At 38.2% G+C, this 19,243-nt stretch overlaps 1 protein-coding gene across 2 annotated transcripts in view; it reads right to left on the bottom strand.

The window, feature by feature from the left end:
* Window positions 1–19,243, bottom strand: part of LOC118815569 (1-phosphatidylinositol 4,5-bisphosphate phosphodiesterase beta-4-like) — a 92,699-nt gene that overhangs the window by 48,139 nt on the left and 25,317 nt on the right. For both annotated transcript variants that reach the window (XM_036581777.1, XM_036581778.1), the window contains exons 4-6: window positions 12,996–13,093; window positions 1,584–1,664; window positions 708–767 (exon numbers count right to left, since the gene is read on the bottom strand). In XM_036581777.1, coding sequence (XP_036437670.1) covers window positions 708–767; window positions 1,584–1,664; window positions 12,996–13,079 — 225 coding nt within the window. In that variant the 5' untranslated portion in view covers window positions 13,080–13,093. The remainder of the gene's footprint in view (window positions 1–707; window positions 768–1,583; window positions 1,665–12,995; window positions 13,094–19,243) is intronic.

The raw sequence follows: 19,243 nt of genomic DNA, 5'->3' as shown, positions 1-19,243 counted from the left end.
CTGCTGGAGTTTTTAAACACTGTGTCCACTCACTGTCCACTCTATTAGACATATCTACCCTTTTGGTCCACCTTGTAGACATAAAGTCAGAGGCAATAGCTCATCTGATGTTGACCATTAAAGAACAGGCTGAGTGAGGGCTAACAAAGTCTGCAGAGAAACAGATGGACTACAGTCTGTAATTGTAGAACTATGAAGTCCACCTACATGGTGAGTGGAGCTGATAAAATGAAGAGAAAACTTCATCTGTCCCTTCAGATGAGTTAACGCTAACACTAGAGCTAACTATTGCATCAGGAGATGGTGATGATTTTTTTGTCTTCTACAGTTTTTTTCTCCTCAGTGAATGATGTGCCAACATACTAGTTTGCTGAGGTAACATCTTTTCACTGTTAAGTACCTATGCTCATCCCTGAAGGGGATGTTTTATTATTGCACTATTGTATTGATGCTTGCAATTACGACAGTATGTTAAACATCTGAACAACTTGAAATAGAACTCCAACAGTCAAAAAATTCTTCTACATAGACTCATCATTACTCATAGTAAGTAAAAAGGAAATCCAGCGTGTGTTAAACTGCCAATTTGAGGTTACATCAAAAGGAGTTCTGATACATCTCCAGTAGTACACAACGACACATTTTAGAAAGTTCATAGGGACTCTTTGGGGAAGATCCACAGTGAAATGACTTTGTTTAGGCCTCACCTTTGGCACTGCTCCAGCACGGACACTGTTTATCAGGGAACATTCTAGAACTTGGCCCTCCTGCAAGAAAAGACAAATGAAGACAGCAATGTCCACATTGCATTTTGAGATGTGGAACAGCTAAGAGTGTGGGAGCAATTTGATTAGTGGGGAGCTATATCCTGTTACACATTAGATAGATTACTCAGATTGTAATGGTGCTACCAGTTGTGAACACAGACATTTCTCTTGGGCTACACATATTGTGTTGTTAGCAAAATAATATTTCTAATCAGTACATGCCTGAATATTCAGTGTAAATATAGTTTATAAATATTAACCCTTAGAAAATGCAATTATGAGGGCATATTGTCATTTTACATCAATTCTTCCTCACCTAGCTAGAGTTAATAGAGCAAATCCAGCTACAGTGGTTGAATGAAATTGAAGATGTGAACACTTTGTTTTTATCATGGGATTTCATGAGTGTATGTATATATGTATGTGGTGGCTGGGATGGGTGTGGGTGGAGGGTAAAAGGGGTTGTATAATATGTTTGTTGATTGCCATTTTATGTACGTTTTCCCTAAAAACTCAAATAAAAATCTGATTACAAAAACAAAATCTTGCTCACTCAGCTCTATGAAACAAGTGAAGAAATGCTGTCAAGAATGTGGATTCTAAACATTCTATTGATACAACTTTTGTGTTTGTGCGGAAAAGATTTAAATTCAAATGATATAGCAAAATGACAGTAATAACTTCAGCAATAAGTTATGAATGATATATAATAGATGGTTGTTGGCTATTAAAGGACAGAACACTTGAATGTGCAGCCTAACATCTCTTTAAATGACAGAAAAAAAGGCATGGTTTAAAAAAACACAATTGTTGTACCTTTCCGTCGCTCTTCCATGTGAGAAAGAAGCCAAACTCGTCGACTTTAAAAAGGCAGTTGGATTCAAAGACAAATGGATCCTGTGGAACAGCAGAGTTGTTTTTAATGGCTGGATGCCCATCAGTTCTAATTTACATGCCACATGCACACTGGCATAATACTTAGCACAGTGCAAAGTCGGCACACCAGAATTTCAGCTTTTCTCAATGCACACTTTATGCACCTCCAACACATTCAAAGAGGTAATCACAAAAAATGGCCTGTGGGGAACAGAACAAACACACACATGTAAAGATAATCGTGAATGTCATTAGCTCCTGGATGCAAACACAGGGTTCCTTAGTGACTACAGTCAAGCCTCCTATCACTTCATATCTGGGCATACCGCCATAACACTTCTGCAATACTCCGGGAACAAATGCTTGCCTCAAACCAGATAATAATCAGAACTAATGATTTGATTACATTGCTTGAGCCAATATGTTGTTTTCTGGAAGAAGGTCATGTCTTAATGTTATTTGTGACTGTGTAGAAGCTCAGGCTACAGTAGCAGTACTGGCACCAGTCAATTTACAGCAGCAATCCAGGTTGAATGGAGGATGGATGGTGCATTGTGGTCAGCAGAGTGAGGAAAACAAAACAAAACATGTGTCACAATACAACAAATCTGAATGAGAATTAGAAAAGGTGGTTAAAAAGATGATGTTCCTCTCCTGCTTGAGTCATCACTAATGTTCAAATAGCACCAAAAAAACTAACTTTCATCATCTTGTGGTTTTTCAATTAGGCCCTTGAAACACAGGCTTATTATCCAGAAACACTATGAATTATTCAGTAACTAATAGAAAACTAATGTGTAAGTTATGTAGCTATGAGAGTGAGGAAGAGATCCACATTTAAGAGGTTAACAAGCAAAATACAATGTGTAGTGGTGTCAAAGGTAACAGGCCAAAACGTGTTAATATATTTTTTTTTTGTTTGTTTACACATATTTTTCTAGTTTGATGCTCTGAACCATCCATAGTTCCACCCTAAAGCCCAGCTGCTCGCATGCTGTATTTTGTTATGAAGCTGTGACTGCAGCTCCCTTGGTCAAATACAGCTTTTAAATGGCACAATGTTCCATTGATGGCTTTCATGATAAAAGTTATTTCTAACCATTGCAATGCCATGAATTACACTGAGTACACTGAGTCTGAAGTAAACACGCAGCTGAAGCTGGAAATATCAGTAATGTTAGCACCAAAGGATACCTTCAGCAGACAACACCGGACAGCACTCATAGGAAAAGAATGGATAAAACAACGAGCAGCAAATTGACAAAAGCGACATCAAACTGTACAGCTACAGCTTTAATCCAATTATGTCTCACATTTTCATTCAGTCAAACTCAGTATAGTCAGTATGCGCAGACTTTGTTATCTCATCATTAAGGTTAATAGTTAATGGAGCAAAATTGAAACATTTCAGTGCAATTTTTTTGGGTTTCAATGGAATGCAATTCTCTTGTAATGATCAATGTAAACAGCTTTCATTCACTGAAATGCACTTTTATTAATTTTTGTCTAATTTACGTAACCAGTTACTCAAAGACAACACAATTTTATTTATTTTTGTTGAAATATTTTAAGTTCGTAAGTCAAGCAACCTTGTTGGTTCATTTTTTTGGTGTGTAGCGGTATGAGAGGGAGAGGGCCACAATCGTAGAGGAGTCCGACTACAGTGCATACCATTGACTGTTTATGACATACACACTCAGTTATACAAACATGTGGCCCACATGATAAAAACTAAAAACTATATTAATGTTTACTCTGCATTCATGTGATTTAAAGTTAACATTTTCTTTTTTGTTTTTTTGGGGGAGGAGATTTTTTTCCAATTTTCCAATATGAGCAAATAAGACAAATAATCATGATTAGCTAAACTCATGCGATTAATTGTGACTAATTATTTTAATTGTTTAATAGGCTTAAAAGGCACAGTTGTTTCAGTTGCATCACTAGAGGAACCCTCATTGTCCTCCGTAGGTGACGTAGCCCTTACCACCTCACACTCTCCTTTGTGCCTGTGGACTGATTCCCACAGAGCGGGCTGTCTCTGGTAGAGCTTTTGGCTGCTTGGCTGGTCCAGCAGCAGCTGAATGACTGAGTATGTGTGATGAGTGGTACTGAACAGAGCCCAGGCCATGTCGGCCCAGCGGGTGTTCCCTGCCTCCTAACAACATCCAGCCGGGTCTGACGCCACACTCCTGGCCTGTAAAAGCACAGTGCTCAAGTGCTCAGACTACTAGGGTGGTAGTGCTCATCACTGTGTGTATTTGCAGATATCGCCATTGTGACCCACTGTAGGCTGTCGCTTATCCCAGTGGCACCGTGCACATTTGGTTTTTGGGGCTGCAGAAGTGGGCCACCTTTGATTTCAGCTTGGCTAGAGTTGATAAATGTATTACTATTTTAAAGCAGTGCTACAGTGGACAAGCATGGATCTAAATGCAGCACTCGCTCCCCACTTTCAGGCTCAGAAATTAAGAACGTTCTGAACTTTTAGAAACAGGCTCCCTCTGTTCAAAACTGTTTTTAACATGCCCTCCTGACTAGTGACTTGTGTCACCACTCAGAGGACAGCGAAGGAGGTAGTTTCAGCCTCAGATGCTCCACTCACATGTAAATGGGGCATCAGACTTTTTCTGCATGCTAAGATGGCTAAAGTACTGGGCCTTTGTCAGTTCCATTCTGACTGTCTATCCACACGTCTGTGTGAATGCACTTCCACGCACCAGGTTTTGTCATGCCTGCTTTGCATGCCACGACTGAGCCTTTCAGATCAATACTGTTTCTGGATTAAAGAAAGTTTATAAGGTTCATGCCATCGTATCTGTAAAAGTGAATTAAATGAATTTCTTTAAAGAATTTACTTAGTAAATGAAATATTCTTGCAAATTTGCGACTCTGATGTATGTTTTTTTTGTCCTGTAGCACCGTTTGTAAAACCACCTGCCCATACATGTCACACAAAATTCAAATTTGATTTTGTTAAATGTCAGTTAAACAGCCCTTTCCTGTCAAAGTAGGCAGTTATTGACCACTTAAGGAATGAAAATCAGACTCTCTGATGATATGCAATTTGGCCTGTGAGACTGCGAGTAGGGGACAATGAGGAGCAGACATTTCAATCGTATTGAGCTGTCTTCGGCCAGGCTAACCTCAAAAAGCTAGTAGGCCATTTTTGATAAATCTAAGCATAATGCACATTAACTTTATGATTAATTGCAATGAGAACCGTGGTGCAGTGCTCTTTTTTATTTTTGTTGTTGTTGCTAGTGAGGTTGTCCTTAGAGTTGTAACTAGCAGGATGGCAGAATAAAGTAACCTAAATGCAGTCACATCACACTAATAAAGTCACATCAGCAGTCATGTATAACAGATAGAGTAGTTTGTTACATGAAGCCCAGTTTGATTGTAGCAAATCAAAATGCTTCAATGCATCTTAAAGTATTTTATTGATATGGCCTACAAATATTTTCATCTGTCATTTTATTTTAGGGGGGTGGGGGTTGAAAAGAAAACTGTGTCAAAACTGTAATGATTTGTGGCTATGTTTTGTTGTGGAAGTCTACTTTCATACTGTCTCAATCTTCTACCCCTCCACTACACTTATAATACAGTAATGAAACACCCCTTAAATGGAGCTGACTTTGCAAGATCAACTGAACAAGGAATGCTAAAAACAATCCTGAAATGGAGTGACCATTCTCTTCTTTTACTGAAGCGTTGTTTAGATTGAAACAGAATACCGATGCAATTCTTCAAACCTTTTAAGGTGCTAATGAAAAATAGGGTCTGTTCAGTAGTTTAATCTACAGAAAAGTAGTCGGTGAGTCGGTTAAGAAACGGCAATGACCAGTTTAATTAAATTAAATGCTAAAAAGCAAGGGCTCAATTTTCACAAGCCATTATCAAAATTAGTACTTCAATGTGCATGTAAATGCTTGCTTGTGTTACTTGACCGTACTCTCCAATCTCTGTGAAAACCTCCAGAGTTACGAGTTTCCTTTCTTATAAGAGCAGACAGGTAATGTAGGAACATAAAATGTCATGTGAAGTGAGCTCTCTGCAGATGAATGCCTAAGGCTTTAGGGCACAAATTAAAGGAGAAAGGAGAAAGTAGTCCTGGATTTGCCATTAGAGAGGGAACATTGCCCAATACAATGCTTTCTACATTCTCATACTGCACATTTAGCTCGGACAGAGCTAGAACTGCCATTTGGAAGCTGATAAGGATTTAATGCATAGTAAATTAGCATGACCCAAGAGGGCATAATCATGCAGAGGCCATTAAAATCATGAAATTTGAAGATGTAGGTCCATTTAGATCAAGCTCGAGCCTTGTCATGGACTAAATTACACAATCAGTGGTGATTCTCTGCTGAAAACTATTTCTTGTGCTAATTTGTTTCAAAAAGTACTATTTCAAAAGTAGTAACATTCCTTAAGCGTCCAAGACACGATTAAAATAGCTGGTACAGTACTACATACTATGTAGTACTTATTTAATACTTATTTAATATTACAATAAAATAGTACAAACACTTTAGACTGAATCCACATCATAAAATTCGGAATATAGCAAATTAAATTGACTGTAAGGTACTAAAAAAGTTTGCAACCATGTAGAAAACCCTTTCATTTGACAATTATTTTACTCTTTGTAACAAATAACTGTGTATGAGGTTTTGAATCCCTGAAAAAAGAAGCTAACTAGAAGCTAGAAGTCAGATTTTTTGTTGTTTTCATTAGACTCATGACGTGTCTAGATAAATGCAACAATTTCACATTTTGTTGGTTGCGATGTAAACTATGATGGTGAAAGCTAACTAAAAAACTGTGGAAAACAACTGCAGTGAGCTTAAATACTTGTGATCAGACGATTAAGTAATAAACGTGTCAGGCCAACTCACAAAACAGACATCTCTCTCTCACAAATACACACATATACACAGTTCTGTTTAAAAGTCAGAAACCACCTTTTCATTTATGCAAGTAATTCATTTTTTCAGTGTCAGAAAAAGCTGAATACATATATGTTCACATAAAACTACACAGAAGCTAAGTCAATACAGGACCCCTTAGGTTATACTTTTTACAACTCCTATTCTTTTTGGGAGACTTGCTTTCAGTTTTTCAAAGAAATCTGCAAGGATATTTTTCCATGTTTGTTGAAACCATTTCCAAAGTTCAGTCTTAGAAGTTGGTTGCTTCTCATTGTCCAAGTAATCCTAAACATATCCAACAATGCTGAGATCTATTGTTCTGAGAACACTTCTTCAAATGCTTCTTTTTTAATAAACACATCTTGGTATTGTCACCAGTGTGTTTGGGGTTGTTATCTTGCTGTAGAATGAATTTCTTCCCAGCCAAACGTTTTCCAGAGGGTATTGCATGATGCATTAAACTTTGTTTGTACTTATCAGCACTCAAAATGACTTCAATCAAAAACAAATCTCCCACTCATGTTGTTATACATTCCCAAACTTGCACTATGCTTGACTGATGATTGTAGATATTTCTTTTAGAGTCTTTCATTGCTTTGGTTGCATACGTACTGCCTATTACATCCAAAGATCTCAAATTTAGACTCATCAGTCCAGAAAACCTTACTCTACATACCAGATGTCCAGTTTTGGTATTCTAGTGCAATTTTCTTCCTATCTGTCTATTGACTTTTCTCCATTATGGCTTCTTAATGGCTCCGCATCCTTTCAGGCCCACAGAGTTGAATTGTCTTTACAGTGGAAGGATGGACAGAAACACCTGTGGATTTTTTCAGATCTAAAGCAAAAGTGGAGCTTGATTGTCTCCTCTCTCTTAAAGATGAAAGCTTTAAGTACTGTTTATCTGATATTGTCTCTGTATCTTTTCATTATTAATATTATCAGACTAGAAGGATGGAACAGTTACAGTGGCAGTGGGGTAAACAAAAGCAAAGGGCGGACAAATTAAATACTGATAGATTTGATATTACTCAGTGTTAAAGGCTTTTGTGTAATTTTCTGTTTAATATATATTTACCGCATTTTCACACTGAAAAAATGAACAGCTTGTACTTGGCTGTTTTGAATGGAAATTAAATACACAAAACCGTGGTCTCTGAGTTTTGTACAGTACTGCATACAAATGCTGTAATTCAATAAGTGAAATTTTAAGATTCCAAGTCTGTCCCAGACCGAATTTTCGCATTTTGTTCTCTTTTATGAAGTGTTTACTTTCTATTTGTCCCCATCTCCACAGACTTGCAGAAGAAAGTGGATTTTCTGAGTGTAAACAACAAAAAAGGCTTTGGAGACTGGGAAACAGACGGGGCTTAAACCAAGCGGTGTATGTGCGGTTGCACTGAACACCTCATGCTGGCAGTCCTGCAAGGGAACCCCTAAGGCTGAGTGAGAGATGGATCTGAACAGCAAGCACTTTTTTTTTCTTCTGCATGGCGCCAGTGAGAAAGGATGGATTGTGCAGCTGACAGATATTACCCTTTTAATTACTTCAGTAAAAAGAAAAGACAGAGGGAAGAGGGAGGAGGGGATGTTTCCTTTTTCTTCTCTCTAAGGTATACAGCGAGTGAGTCAGAGGAAAAAAAAAATGGATGGCCCCTGCGCCCACGCTCCGGAATACTCCTCCAGAAGTAAAGCCAATTAGATGAGCCTGCGCCAGCAGTGGTCTACTGGTGCTGGAGAGCCGGACAGAAAATGAATCCAGCGCTCCGTTCATGTCCTCTTCCTCAGTGTACAGCCACTTCACAGGCTCCGGGCCCCTTTGTAATTCCACTCCTGCTAATGCTCTCGCTGCTCTGAGGACGCCAGGCAGTCCTCTGTGTCATGGCTCTAGGTGAACCCATTTGCTTTGGAGATAAAAACAGCAGCGTGTATAACGCACAAGGATTACTTGAAAATGTTAATGGCCGAAGTGCTAATAAACTTGAGTGTCATTAATGCGAGTGGCCACCCATGAGCAGGGGTAATGAGCACGCGGCGAACGGCCTTTAAGGCAGCAGCTGGAGCCATGATGGAGTCCAGCTCCATGGTTTCACCGTCTGCTGCTCTGTGGGCACAGGATAAGCCGTAACTGTTCTCCATGAGGTCCTCTTTTTATTTACCTCCTCATTCCTGGGCTAGGCATCTGTGGCGTTAATCAAGAGATCAGTACCCTGCAGGGCAATTTAGTTACTGAGATTGCACAATGTTCATTATTCTCCTACAATTCACTCAGATTTCATTCATTTTAATAAAGGTCAAAAAAAAAAAAACTTCCCATTCTTTCTTTTTTTTGTATCATTTGGAAACACAAGCTGGTCTTTATATTGTGTAAAACATTCAGGACAAATGCACCAACACAAATTCTGAGAAGGTTTTTGATTTTATTTTGTGGGGAGCAAGCAAGAAAGCAAGGAGAGGTTAGTGACCTCTAGCCTACTTTAGTGTACCTTCCAAAACTAGAGAGAAATTTTAAACACAAAGCATGATTGATAATCTTGTATTTAACTTCCTAGTTACGGTAACACAAATACCACAGTGGGTAATGGCTAACTACCTTTCACAGCTCTAGGCACAGATGTTTTGTCACATTACTAAACTTCTTCTTTACTACGGTCACTTATTCACTTCTTTCAAAGCTTGTCATTTGAATTTTAGCTAGTTAGGTAAGTGGTAGCCTATGCTAGGAATTGGCATAGCTCAGACAAGCTCCCACAGCTGCAGAAAGAGTTGAGCAAAGTAATGCTGTGTTGTTTATATGCTTACATGTACAATACAGTAAGACCCCCTATAGCTATGTTGCTGCCGAATAGTTGCCGATCCATTCAGAAACTTAAGTATTATCCTGAATAAATTATTAAAATTTTCCATCAAAGTACTGACAAAATGTGCATGTCCATGTTTGCCATGGTAAAATGTATCAGCATGTGGAATTGGAGCTTTCTGTGTGCTACTATGTTTTCAACTAGGGCTGACCAATGTACTGAATATATAAGATATATTTTCTATGATTTTCTGTAGATTGAGAAAATTAGGCAATATTGTGAATATTTGAGTGATCTTGATGCACATTTTATGCTGACACTGTTTCTTAGTTCATGAGCATGAGTGATTTACTCCTCATTAGCAAAATTAAAATCTCAAGCAATAACTAAACACCTAAAGCAGTAGAACAGTTCAGCAGTTGGAAAAATCATCACCTTGCATACAGAAGAGGTGGATCTGATTCCTTGTTCAGGTTCATATTTGTAAAACTCATAACACTGCACTGATCTACCGTAAATGAAATTTATGGATATGCATGTATTTATTTGGATAAGAGTGTCTGCTAAAAATTCACAGATACTGAGTCAGAGGATTGGAGGGTAAAGGTTTAGTACTTAAAAACTAAACTAGAAAAGAAATGTGATTGGGAAACATTTTTCTGTATTTAGTGAAAACTAAATATTGCTAAACAAATATTTGTTACTGTACTTCATTTGTTATTGCGGTAACATTTCCAATTTGCTTGCCAAAGGTTTGGTGACTTCTACATTTGCATTTAAGGAAGGCCATGTAGTCCAAATTACAGTTCTTCTGATTGGAAAATCACTCTTTTAAGCCACAATACTGCTTATCACTAAAAGGCTGAACATATCAAAATATACATTTTTAACCATATCGCCCAGCCCCATTTTAATCTCTGTAGTGCCTTTAATGTTGGATAGACAGTAGTTATTTCACAACAGAATTCAGATCTCTAAGGGCTTATTGTTGTTTTGTTGTAAAATGTGACCTAAGTGTGAAATAAATTTACATAGCGCAGAAACAGTAGCTTTGTGCCACAGCATTAGAGAGTTAAATAATTTTTTTTCCTGCTTCTATAAAGTTATCATTTGGAGATAAGGTTTTCTTATGATATCAAAAATATTGTGCTTGTAATCTCTGTACGGCAGGGTTGCCGTTCGCCTGCATGATCACTGCAGTTGAACCGTGCACTCTCCGATCTGTGTCGGCTCTGCTCGAGGTGCCACTTAACTCAGCATGTAATTATGCACCTGTAAAAGATGGGTGTCTGAGCTTATATGCTTGCAGATCAAGCATGGAGCATGTGTGGCTGGCCTCCTGAGCAACAGAAGTGGCCTATGTTATAACGCGGCCTTGGATTTCAAAAGCATCGCACAGGGTTAATGATAGTTTTAATGCTGTACATGATTCTGAAATGAAACAACATTTCTGTTCAGCACTACACTGCCTCAGATGTAGCTAAACAAGTTTTTTTTTTTTTCACAGATATGCAACAAGAGACGCAATCTTGCTCTTGAAGCTATATCAAAAATTCACTTTGATTATGCTGCCCCAGCCAAAGGCCTGCCTGGCTGAATCACATTATTCAAGAGAGGCCTCCTCGGCTATAAAGAGGACATGAAAAGGTTGAGCTGGAACCTCTCGCCCATCAGATAAGTGTCTATCTCTGGATGTTTACACTGCTCTTGTCCTTTGGGTAGCACAAAGCACCGCCCATTCCCATTTCAGCCCATTTAAGTGGGCTGATTGAGTTAGGCGGGGAAATGAAGAAAGGCCGCAGGACGGGAGGGGAAGGGGGACACGAGCGCCACTCGTCTCCAGGGACGCTCGCCTCATGTCTGGATGCTTCTGAGAGTGACAGAGAGGTTCGCCGCCGCTGAGGCTTTTAATGCCCCAGAGTGCAAATGATCGATGCAGAGCCCTTCACTCCATAATAACTAAGAGAATGGCTTTGGCTTATGCTACAGAATAACAAGATTTGAAATAGGATTTGCAGGATGTGTGATAAAGGCAGTGATCAGCTTCAGGCAATCCAAACAAACAAACAAACTGTTTGTTTCACAGCAGCAAAGAGAAACCATTCACCTTTAGAATGGCTGTGTGAGAACTATGGGGGTTATTTTGTGTGTGCTTTCACAAAAGAAGACTAAAAGGGGAAGTCTACATTCAGTACTGTGCAAAAGTCAGAGACCATTTATTTAATTTCCAGTCAAAACAGCCAGTCAAAAAAGTATTTGCCTTTTTTCAGCATCTGAAAAAAGAAAAAAAAAACAACAGAAGAACGTACAAGCAAACATACAACAGTAGAAAACATACAATTACGTTTTCAGAAGCCTCAAAAACTAATATATCAATTTCAGTATTTACATTGTCCACTCTTGCTTTCAGTTTTTGAGAAATAAGCAGGGATATTTTTCCACACCTCCAAAGTTCAGTCTTAGAAGTTGGTTGCATTTTTTGCTTCTCATGATCCAAATAATCACACATACATTCAATGATGTTGAGGTCTGGACTTTGGGGTGGTCAGTCCATTGTTCACAGAACATCAACAGCTTCTTTGTTTGATTAACAATTTTTCTCCTTTTCTTTCTTTTTCATTTTATAGTCGACCAGGTCTTGCACAATTGTGAGAACTCCTATTTTCTCTTCAACTTTTAATATATTTTTAACTCCAGTTCAAGAGACTCTCATATTTGTACTTATTCTTATTTGACTTTTTCCTACTTTATGCAAATGGATTATCTTACAACTAATCACCTCAGAAATAATGGCAATTTTGATTGGTAATAAAATAAATGAAGGCAGTCACTGACTTTTGCACAGTGCTGTATTTCTGCATAATTCAAGTGTTGAGACAGAATGTCACTGAGTAGGTAAATGTAAATATAGCACAAATATAGCACTTTTGTTTTTTCACTGCTCATTTTGGATAGCAAATAGATATTTTATATCACAGATAAAAACCTCTAAGTTTTTTACATCTTTGAGTTTTGTAATCTTGAAAATGGTAAAATAGTGGTAAATGTTTAAAAAAATTGAGTACTAATTTGTCTTACAAAGCCCTGCATGCACCTCTCTGCCATGACTGTATTAAAAAAAATAATAATTAAATGGTGTATGCCAAAACCTTATCTCAAAACTATTGTAAACAATGTCTCAGGATTCAGAAACATACTCATAACCATTTTACGCTATAGTCTTCTGTGACTTAGCTCATAGAGGCATTGGTTTGGACATCTGGTTCCTGTCAACACCACTGTAAACAATGGGCCTCATTTGCCAATATCTTCCTAGGTTTTTTCTTAAATTTGTTTTTGAGAAAGGTCCTGAGAAAAAGTCTGTCAGATTTATGACGTGTTCTTAAACCACAGAATTATTCATACTTCTGTGCTCTTCAGTGTGTGTATATTCTGTTCAAATGCCAAAAAAAGAAAACATTGGTGAATGTCAGAGGTTTCGTGAAAACTGCATAAGTGGGTTTTAAGAAGAAATTCTTCTTAAGAATGTTTGAATGAGGCCAATTGACTCTGTAATGATTTACTTATGCATTTTCCTTTAAGCACTATGCTTAGTCACTTGAGCATGAGTGACTTACCTCATCGAATCTGTCAAAGACGGCACCTTCCTGCAAGAAATCAGGGACATGCTTCTGCCAGTTGAATTCATACGACTTCGTCATGGCTGCTCACAGACCTGCGGTACAAAAAGACAGTTAGCATTACAGATCTGAAGTTTATGCAAATCCAACTTATCTAGAATGGGCATTGATTAGTAGAGCACAATAATCAAACCATGACCTGCTAATTGAATGGACAAAGATAAAACAGAGTAAGTAAACAGATGAAAAGTGCATGAGTTTGTGAGGTTATCTACGAGCATCTTGCTCTCTCTTTCTCTGTGCACAGATCATCTGCAAGGTGTTCTCTTCAAGATTTCTGATGCACTTCTGCAGTATTTATCCACTTTTAGCATTGCTATAGCAATCAGAATGTTTTTGACTCAACCCTATCATACCTAACTAGGGCTGGCCTGAACAGCATTTTACAGATTTTACAAACACGGTATTCCGAATGAGTACTCAAATATTCATTTTCAAAATTACCATTGAAAACAATAATGACTACATTTCATAATTAACCATAATTTTAGATATGTTCATTACTACCGTTCAAAATAAATCAAGTGCACCATATACAGCTATTAAAGCCGCAATTGTAGCCCTCTCATTCCAATACAGCTTTCATGAATCACAGACACTACAGGTGTAATGAATTAGAATTTATCATCATCATGGATATTTTGTGTGGTTTGTTTGCTGAGGACCTCAATGGAAGAAGCTCAGCAGATGCAGCTCATCCTCCTAGACCTGGTATCAAGCTCACAAGACACACTGCAAGGTAACGAGACCACTAAAACTGATCATTTCCATCCCAGAAGTTCTCGGTCCATGGTCTAAAAACGTTACTGGCTAGGGTAAACCTGGCATGTGCATATCCACATTGGGCATAGTAAAATGAATCAGCATGTGGTTTCTGTGTTACATATCCAGCTAGATGTGACAATGGCTTTGAGAAGTATACTGTATGTCCAAAAGATTGCAGACCTCTACTCACCCAATATTTCATTTGAAATTAAGAATATCAATAGGTAGTTTGTCTCCATCAGTGGCAGCAACAGCTTCTACTCTTCTGGGAAGACTTTACACTAGATGTGAGGATTTGATTGCATTCAGTCATAAGAGCATTAGTGAGGTGAGGTACTGATGTTGGATGACTAGTTGTGGATCCACAAACGTCACTCCAACTCATCCTCAAAATACTGGATGATCATTCCAGACAACACAGTTCCACTGCTCCACAGCCCCATACCGGGAGGCTTTATACCCTTCTAGCTGATTCTTGGCATTATGTATGGTAACCTTAGGTTCATGTTCAGCTGCTCCAAAGCGTATCATTCCATTGGCAATGCTTTTCCATGGAGATTATACAAGTTGTGTGTGCTCAACTGAGAATCTGTCTCAGCAGTGGTTGTATCTTAAAGTAGCTAAATTTCCTAACATAAAGGAGTGTCACAATACTTACTGAATACTCTGGATACCTTTTACTTTTTTGAAAAACAGTTTCACTGACTGTAATATAGACAATTGAGGGTCCAAAATAAGAAAGACCAGAATAATTCAAATAATGAATACAGTGTGATAGAACTTGGCAGATGGTTGGCAGCCAACATTCAAAGGTTTGAAGCTAAATTATTATGCATATTTGGGTAGTGCATTTTTTACATTACATTTTTGCATGGCATCTACAGTTTCTGAGCACCTGTAGGAACCTTTTCAAGACATTTCTGCATTAACCATCACACAGAATAAACGGCTTTTCAACTCTATAGCAAGAAATCACTTTGCCCACTGCATTGCAATACCTTTTATACTGCGCCCGTGTGGAACTCAAAACTAAACACATCCTTATAAGTACTTTGCCTGAAAGCTCTGTGACTACAACATCATAAACTCATAGAAAGAAGCCAATGTTAGACCTGAACGCTTTATTTTATGGCAGCAGATGTTCTTCTGTGTTTTAAATTCCCACCTGAAAAATCTTGATTTGCTTCCTTGAGTCTCATAATCATCACTGATGGAACCAAACAGGCTCTTGGTTACTTCAACTGTTTGCCTTTGGGCATTACATGGCAACAGAGCCTTTCCTTTAATGGATGGCAAGGCAGCACAGGTAGAAGTGACGCACTGGGACGAAGGCGATACATCTCGCATCTGATTCAGGGCTTAGTAGCAGGGAGGCTGCTCTGGATCAATAGATTCTCATTGATGAGCACAAAACAGCAGTCTGAAGAGAATCCTCACAGATTTCATCCAGAGAGAGAGAGAGAGAGAAAATAGAAACAGAGTGTGAGAGAGAAAAGGAGAGACTCAGAAAGGGCGGGAGTGGGAAAGAGAGAGTGAGTGTGTGAAACCGAGAGAATAGAGAAAGGAGAGAGAAAGTGAGGCAGAGGGAGTGAGAGACAGAGAGAGCACGAGAAATAGGGTGAAGAAGAGAGAGAAGAGAGAAAGAGATAAGAAGAAAGAGACAGGAAGCGAAAGAGAGAGGGTAAAACAGAGAGAGGAGAGAGAGAGAGAGAGAGAGAGAGAGAGGGAGTTAAACAGAGACACAGAGAGAACAAATAAGAGAGAGCAAAAAAGAGAGGGAAAGAGAGAGACAGGGAGAAAGAGGGAGGAAGGGCTGCGACAATTATTTATTTATTATCGCCCACCCCTAATTCTTTGGTGATATGAAGCTGAAGCCTGTGAGGTGTCAGAATATAACTGCTGCACCATTTAAAGTAGAACAGCAAATTTAGCTAGCTAGCTTCTGTATGCTTGTTCTTAATACAATGGTTATAATAATTTAATGGAGAAAATAATTACGTTTGTGGGTTTCTTTGGTTGCTTTCACAGCAAACTTAGCATTTTTTTTCTTTTTTTCTCATAAAAACCTTTTGGAGGGACGTGTAGCCCTAACACTTCGCCTTACCCCTCTCAACAAAAATCGGGACACCCTACCCCTAGACATGAAAGCGCAAAACTGAGGGCTAAGTGGTAGAGTTGAGGGGTGAAATGGGATTGGGCCAAAAAGACAGGATGAAATAGAGTGAGAGAGGGAAAGTCAGAGAAGGAGAGATAAAGAAAGACTGGGAAAAAGAGAGACAGGGAGACAGACAGACAGAAAGAGTTAAAGAGAGAGAGTGAGTTAAATAGAGACAAGTGAAAGAGAAAGAAAATTAGAAAAGGAGAAAGAAAGAGTGAAAAAGAAACCGAGAAATACCCAAAGGCAAACTGCTGAAGTAACCAAGAGCCTGTCTGTTTCCATCAGCGATGATTATAAGACTTAAGGAAGCAAATCAAGATTTTTCAGTGACAAGAGAGTGTATGAGAGAGAAAGAGAGAGAGAAATAGAAAGTGTGAGTAAAAGAGAGACAGAGGGTGTCAGAAACAGATAGAAAGTGAGAGTGAGAGAGATAAACTGAGTGTGAAAGTGCAAGAGAGAACAGAGAGACAGAGAGAGAGAGCTAGAGAGAGCAAAAAAATGGCCTTTACCACACACTGCCATTAGTATCTGCAGCACCCCACGGGGGAACACTGGGAAAAGCTTCTTGTGGCTCTCAGAGAGACAGGCATGCAGCAATGTACCAAATGTTCCAAAGAACATACTGAATATTCCCCACAGCTGATAATATTCAGTCAAAGACACTTATTGTTATGAAGAAGCTGAACGTTTACGCTGAGAAGTTCAATACATTCTGCTTAATATTCAACAGAAAAAGGCTCAGGGGGAAGCATCCGCTACGTGAGTAATCTAATCTCTCGGCCTATGACAATAAAATGAAATAACACAAGACAATGCACATTTAGGCTGAAATCCAAGAATAGTCTACGGTTTGAGTACAACAGACTAACCTTTTCATTCTGAGGGTCCTATTTTCTTCAGTGCAGCTTGGTAAAAACAAGCAGTGTAGTCCCCTGGTACTCGCCATTTAAGAAACAGCCACTAGGGTAATAGCCATTCCTCCCTGGCTTCATCATCATATCTCTCAAACGAATGAGTGAAAGGCTCAGCTGCAGAGGGGACGCACAGGGACTTCAGACCAGATCCTAACAGGCAAAAATGCAGCTCCCCTCCACAACTAGCATGTCTGAAACACTTGAGAATTACATCCTCATATCCTGGAGGAAATGAAGCGGGTTTCTGGATCCTATTGTAGCTCAGAAGTCACACGAAATATAAATAGATGGATGACAAAAAAAGAAGCTTGGATTCCTGTAAAGCTGCATTGTGACAACGTCTGATGTAAAGCGTGCTATGAAGTTTAAGTGAATTTCATATTGTCGTTGTCCAAAGAAAAGCATAGATCTCATTTTTGTCTATTTTTATATTTCTAGATCATTTCAACACACAAGCTGTCCTTTATGTTATGTGAAAATTTCATGATGAATGGACCAACAGACATGCTCTAAAATCACTTGGAATAAAACCTCCTTACATTAACTTACATTAAAAAGTAAAAGTGTTTTTGCCTTTTCCTGTAAAGTTACTATTTCGCAGATACTTGTTTTTCTTTGGACAGTGACGATATTCAAAATGCTCTGCATGAAAGAATGAAAGAAGTAATCCAGTATAAACTGTAGACAGTATTCTGAATCAAACTTTTGTGTTTAGATGAACCAAGTAGACCTCTAGCAATCAAAAGAGGTTGAAGAGGGAGCAAAAGATACTTTTCAAACTAAAAAGAACTTGACCTGCTATTCAAGTCTATTAGTCCAACAACTAAAAGCATGACTCAGCTAGCACACATCAGCAACTCTTAAAGCTTCACATTATGGTTTTTCATAACCTTTTATTTCATTATGCAAAAAAATCCCAGTCCTTAAAGCATTTGCTTAAATGCAGTAGGGCACATCCGCCATATTATACACTCTTCAGGTAAGGGAAGAGTATAGACTATGATAAGTTGAAATGAAATGAAATGAACATTAAAAGAGGTGATCAACAGATAAACAAACAAAAGTGTTACATTATCATACCAAGAAACTACACTGTAAAACCTAATTGCACATCTTAATGAAACAACAAATTTAACACAAATACTACAGAAAGTTGGAGTAACTTCACCTAAAAAATGAATTACTGAGACAGTAACTCAGTCATTTTAAGTAAAATCATTTTTAGCATATTTTGAGTTAAGGTAACTTTATTTAAATGTATTATATTCACTATTTTTATTTACGTTGACTTCACATGCAAATACAAAGAGGCCAGTAATGGGTTATTTTTAAAGACTGTTGAAAATTTAGTGTGGCTGGATTATTTTGCCTTCTTCTAACTAAATATGCACATTTGTAATAAATAACAGACTGCACATGTTTAGTCCTAGTTTTAGCCTTATTCAGAATTACCTACGGTAAAAGTGATGGTTGCCAAGCACATGAAATAGTCTTGATGCCTATCAGGAGTAGCTGGTCACCTCAGCTCAAACTAAATATGTTCTAATGTTTTGGCTAAAACATCAATTAATTCAGTGGTTGAGCTGACATAGTGCTGTGTATCAGTGATAGACTGCATAAATGTTTATATTTAAATTATTTGGACTTTTATGCTTTTCTCCTAACTTTATTTTGACAATTTCAGACATTCAAACGGGATCTTTGAGTTGAATCAACGTGTGTGGTCAAACGCGTGACCGAAGTGTTTGGTCAAAGCAACCACCTTGAGTAAAATTCACATCATTCCGATTGGCTCTTTCCACCTTGTTTACCCTACCATCTGTGTGTTGTCATTCTCCTCAGCCTACCTTCCCTTGGGTGTCTACATGGTTTTCTAAATTATGATAACTCATCTCAGTCAGTATTGACTGAAAAACTGTGACTTACAAAGATCCCACATACTGAGTGTGGTTCTGTGGTGGCTAACTCACAATTTCAACACTCTGAGCTAAACTGAAAGCATTTGGCAAGATGGTCCAGAGTAACATTAAGTTGGTTATCAATGTACACCATTATCAAGTTTCTGCAAAACAGTATGAATTTGTTACAATGACAGCTTAGATTAGTCTAGCAGTTAATTTAATTTACAATTACTTCATTGTATTACATTAGTACAACTATTACATGTACATCCAAAATACTCAAACATTATACTATCAACAAAATGAATGGAGTTAGTACAATTTACTCAGCTTACGTAAGAGTATATAACAATAATGATGTTTTGTTGATACTCATCAGGGAATTATTTATGGTCAAATGATTTGAGTGTCTTAAACTCCTGGGCTTCTAAACCACATTTTTCTTCC

Source organism: Colossoma macropomum, unplaced genomic scaffold (genome assembly GCF_904425465.1).
Source record: "Colossoma macropomum unplaced genomic scaffold, Colossoma_macropomum, whole genome shotgun sequence".
NCBI classification, from domain to species: domain Eukaryota; kingdom Metazoa; phylum Chordata; class Actinopteri; order Characiformes; family Serrasalmidae; genus Colossoma; species Colossoma macropomum.
Note: the sequence above shows the minus strand (reverse complement) of the source record. Positions and strands in the feature narration are given on the sequence as shown.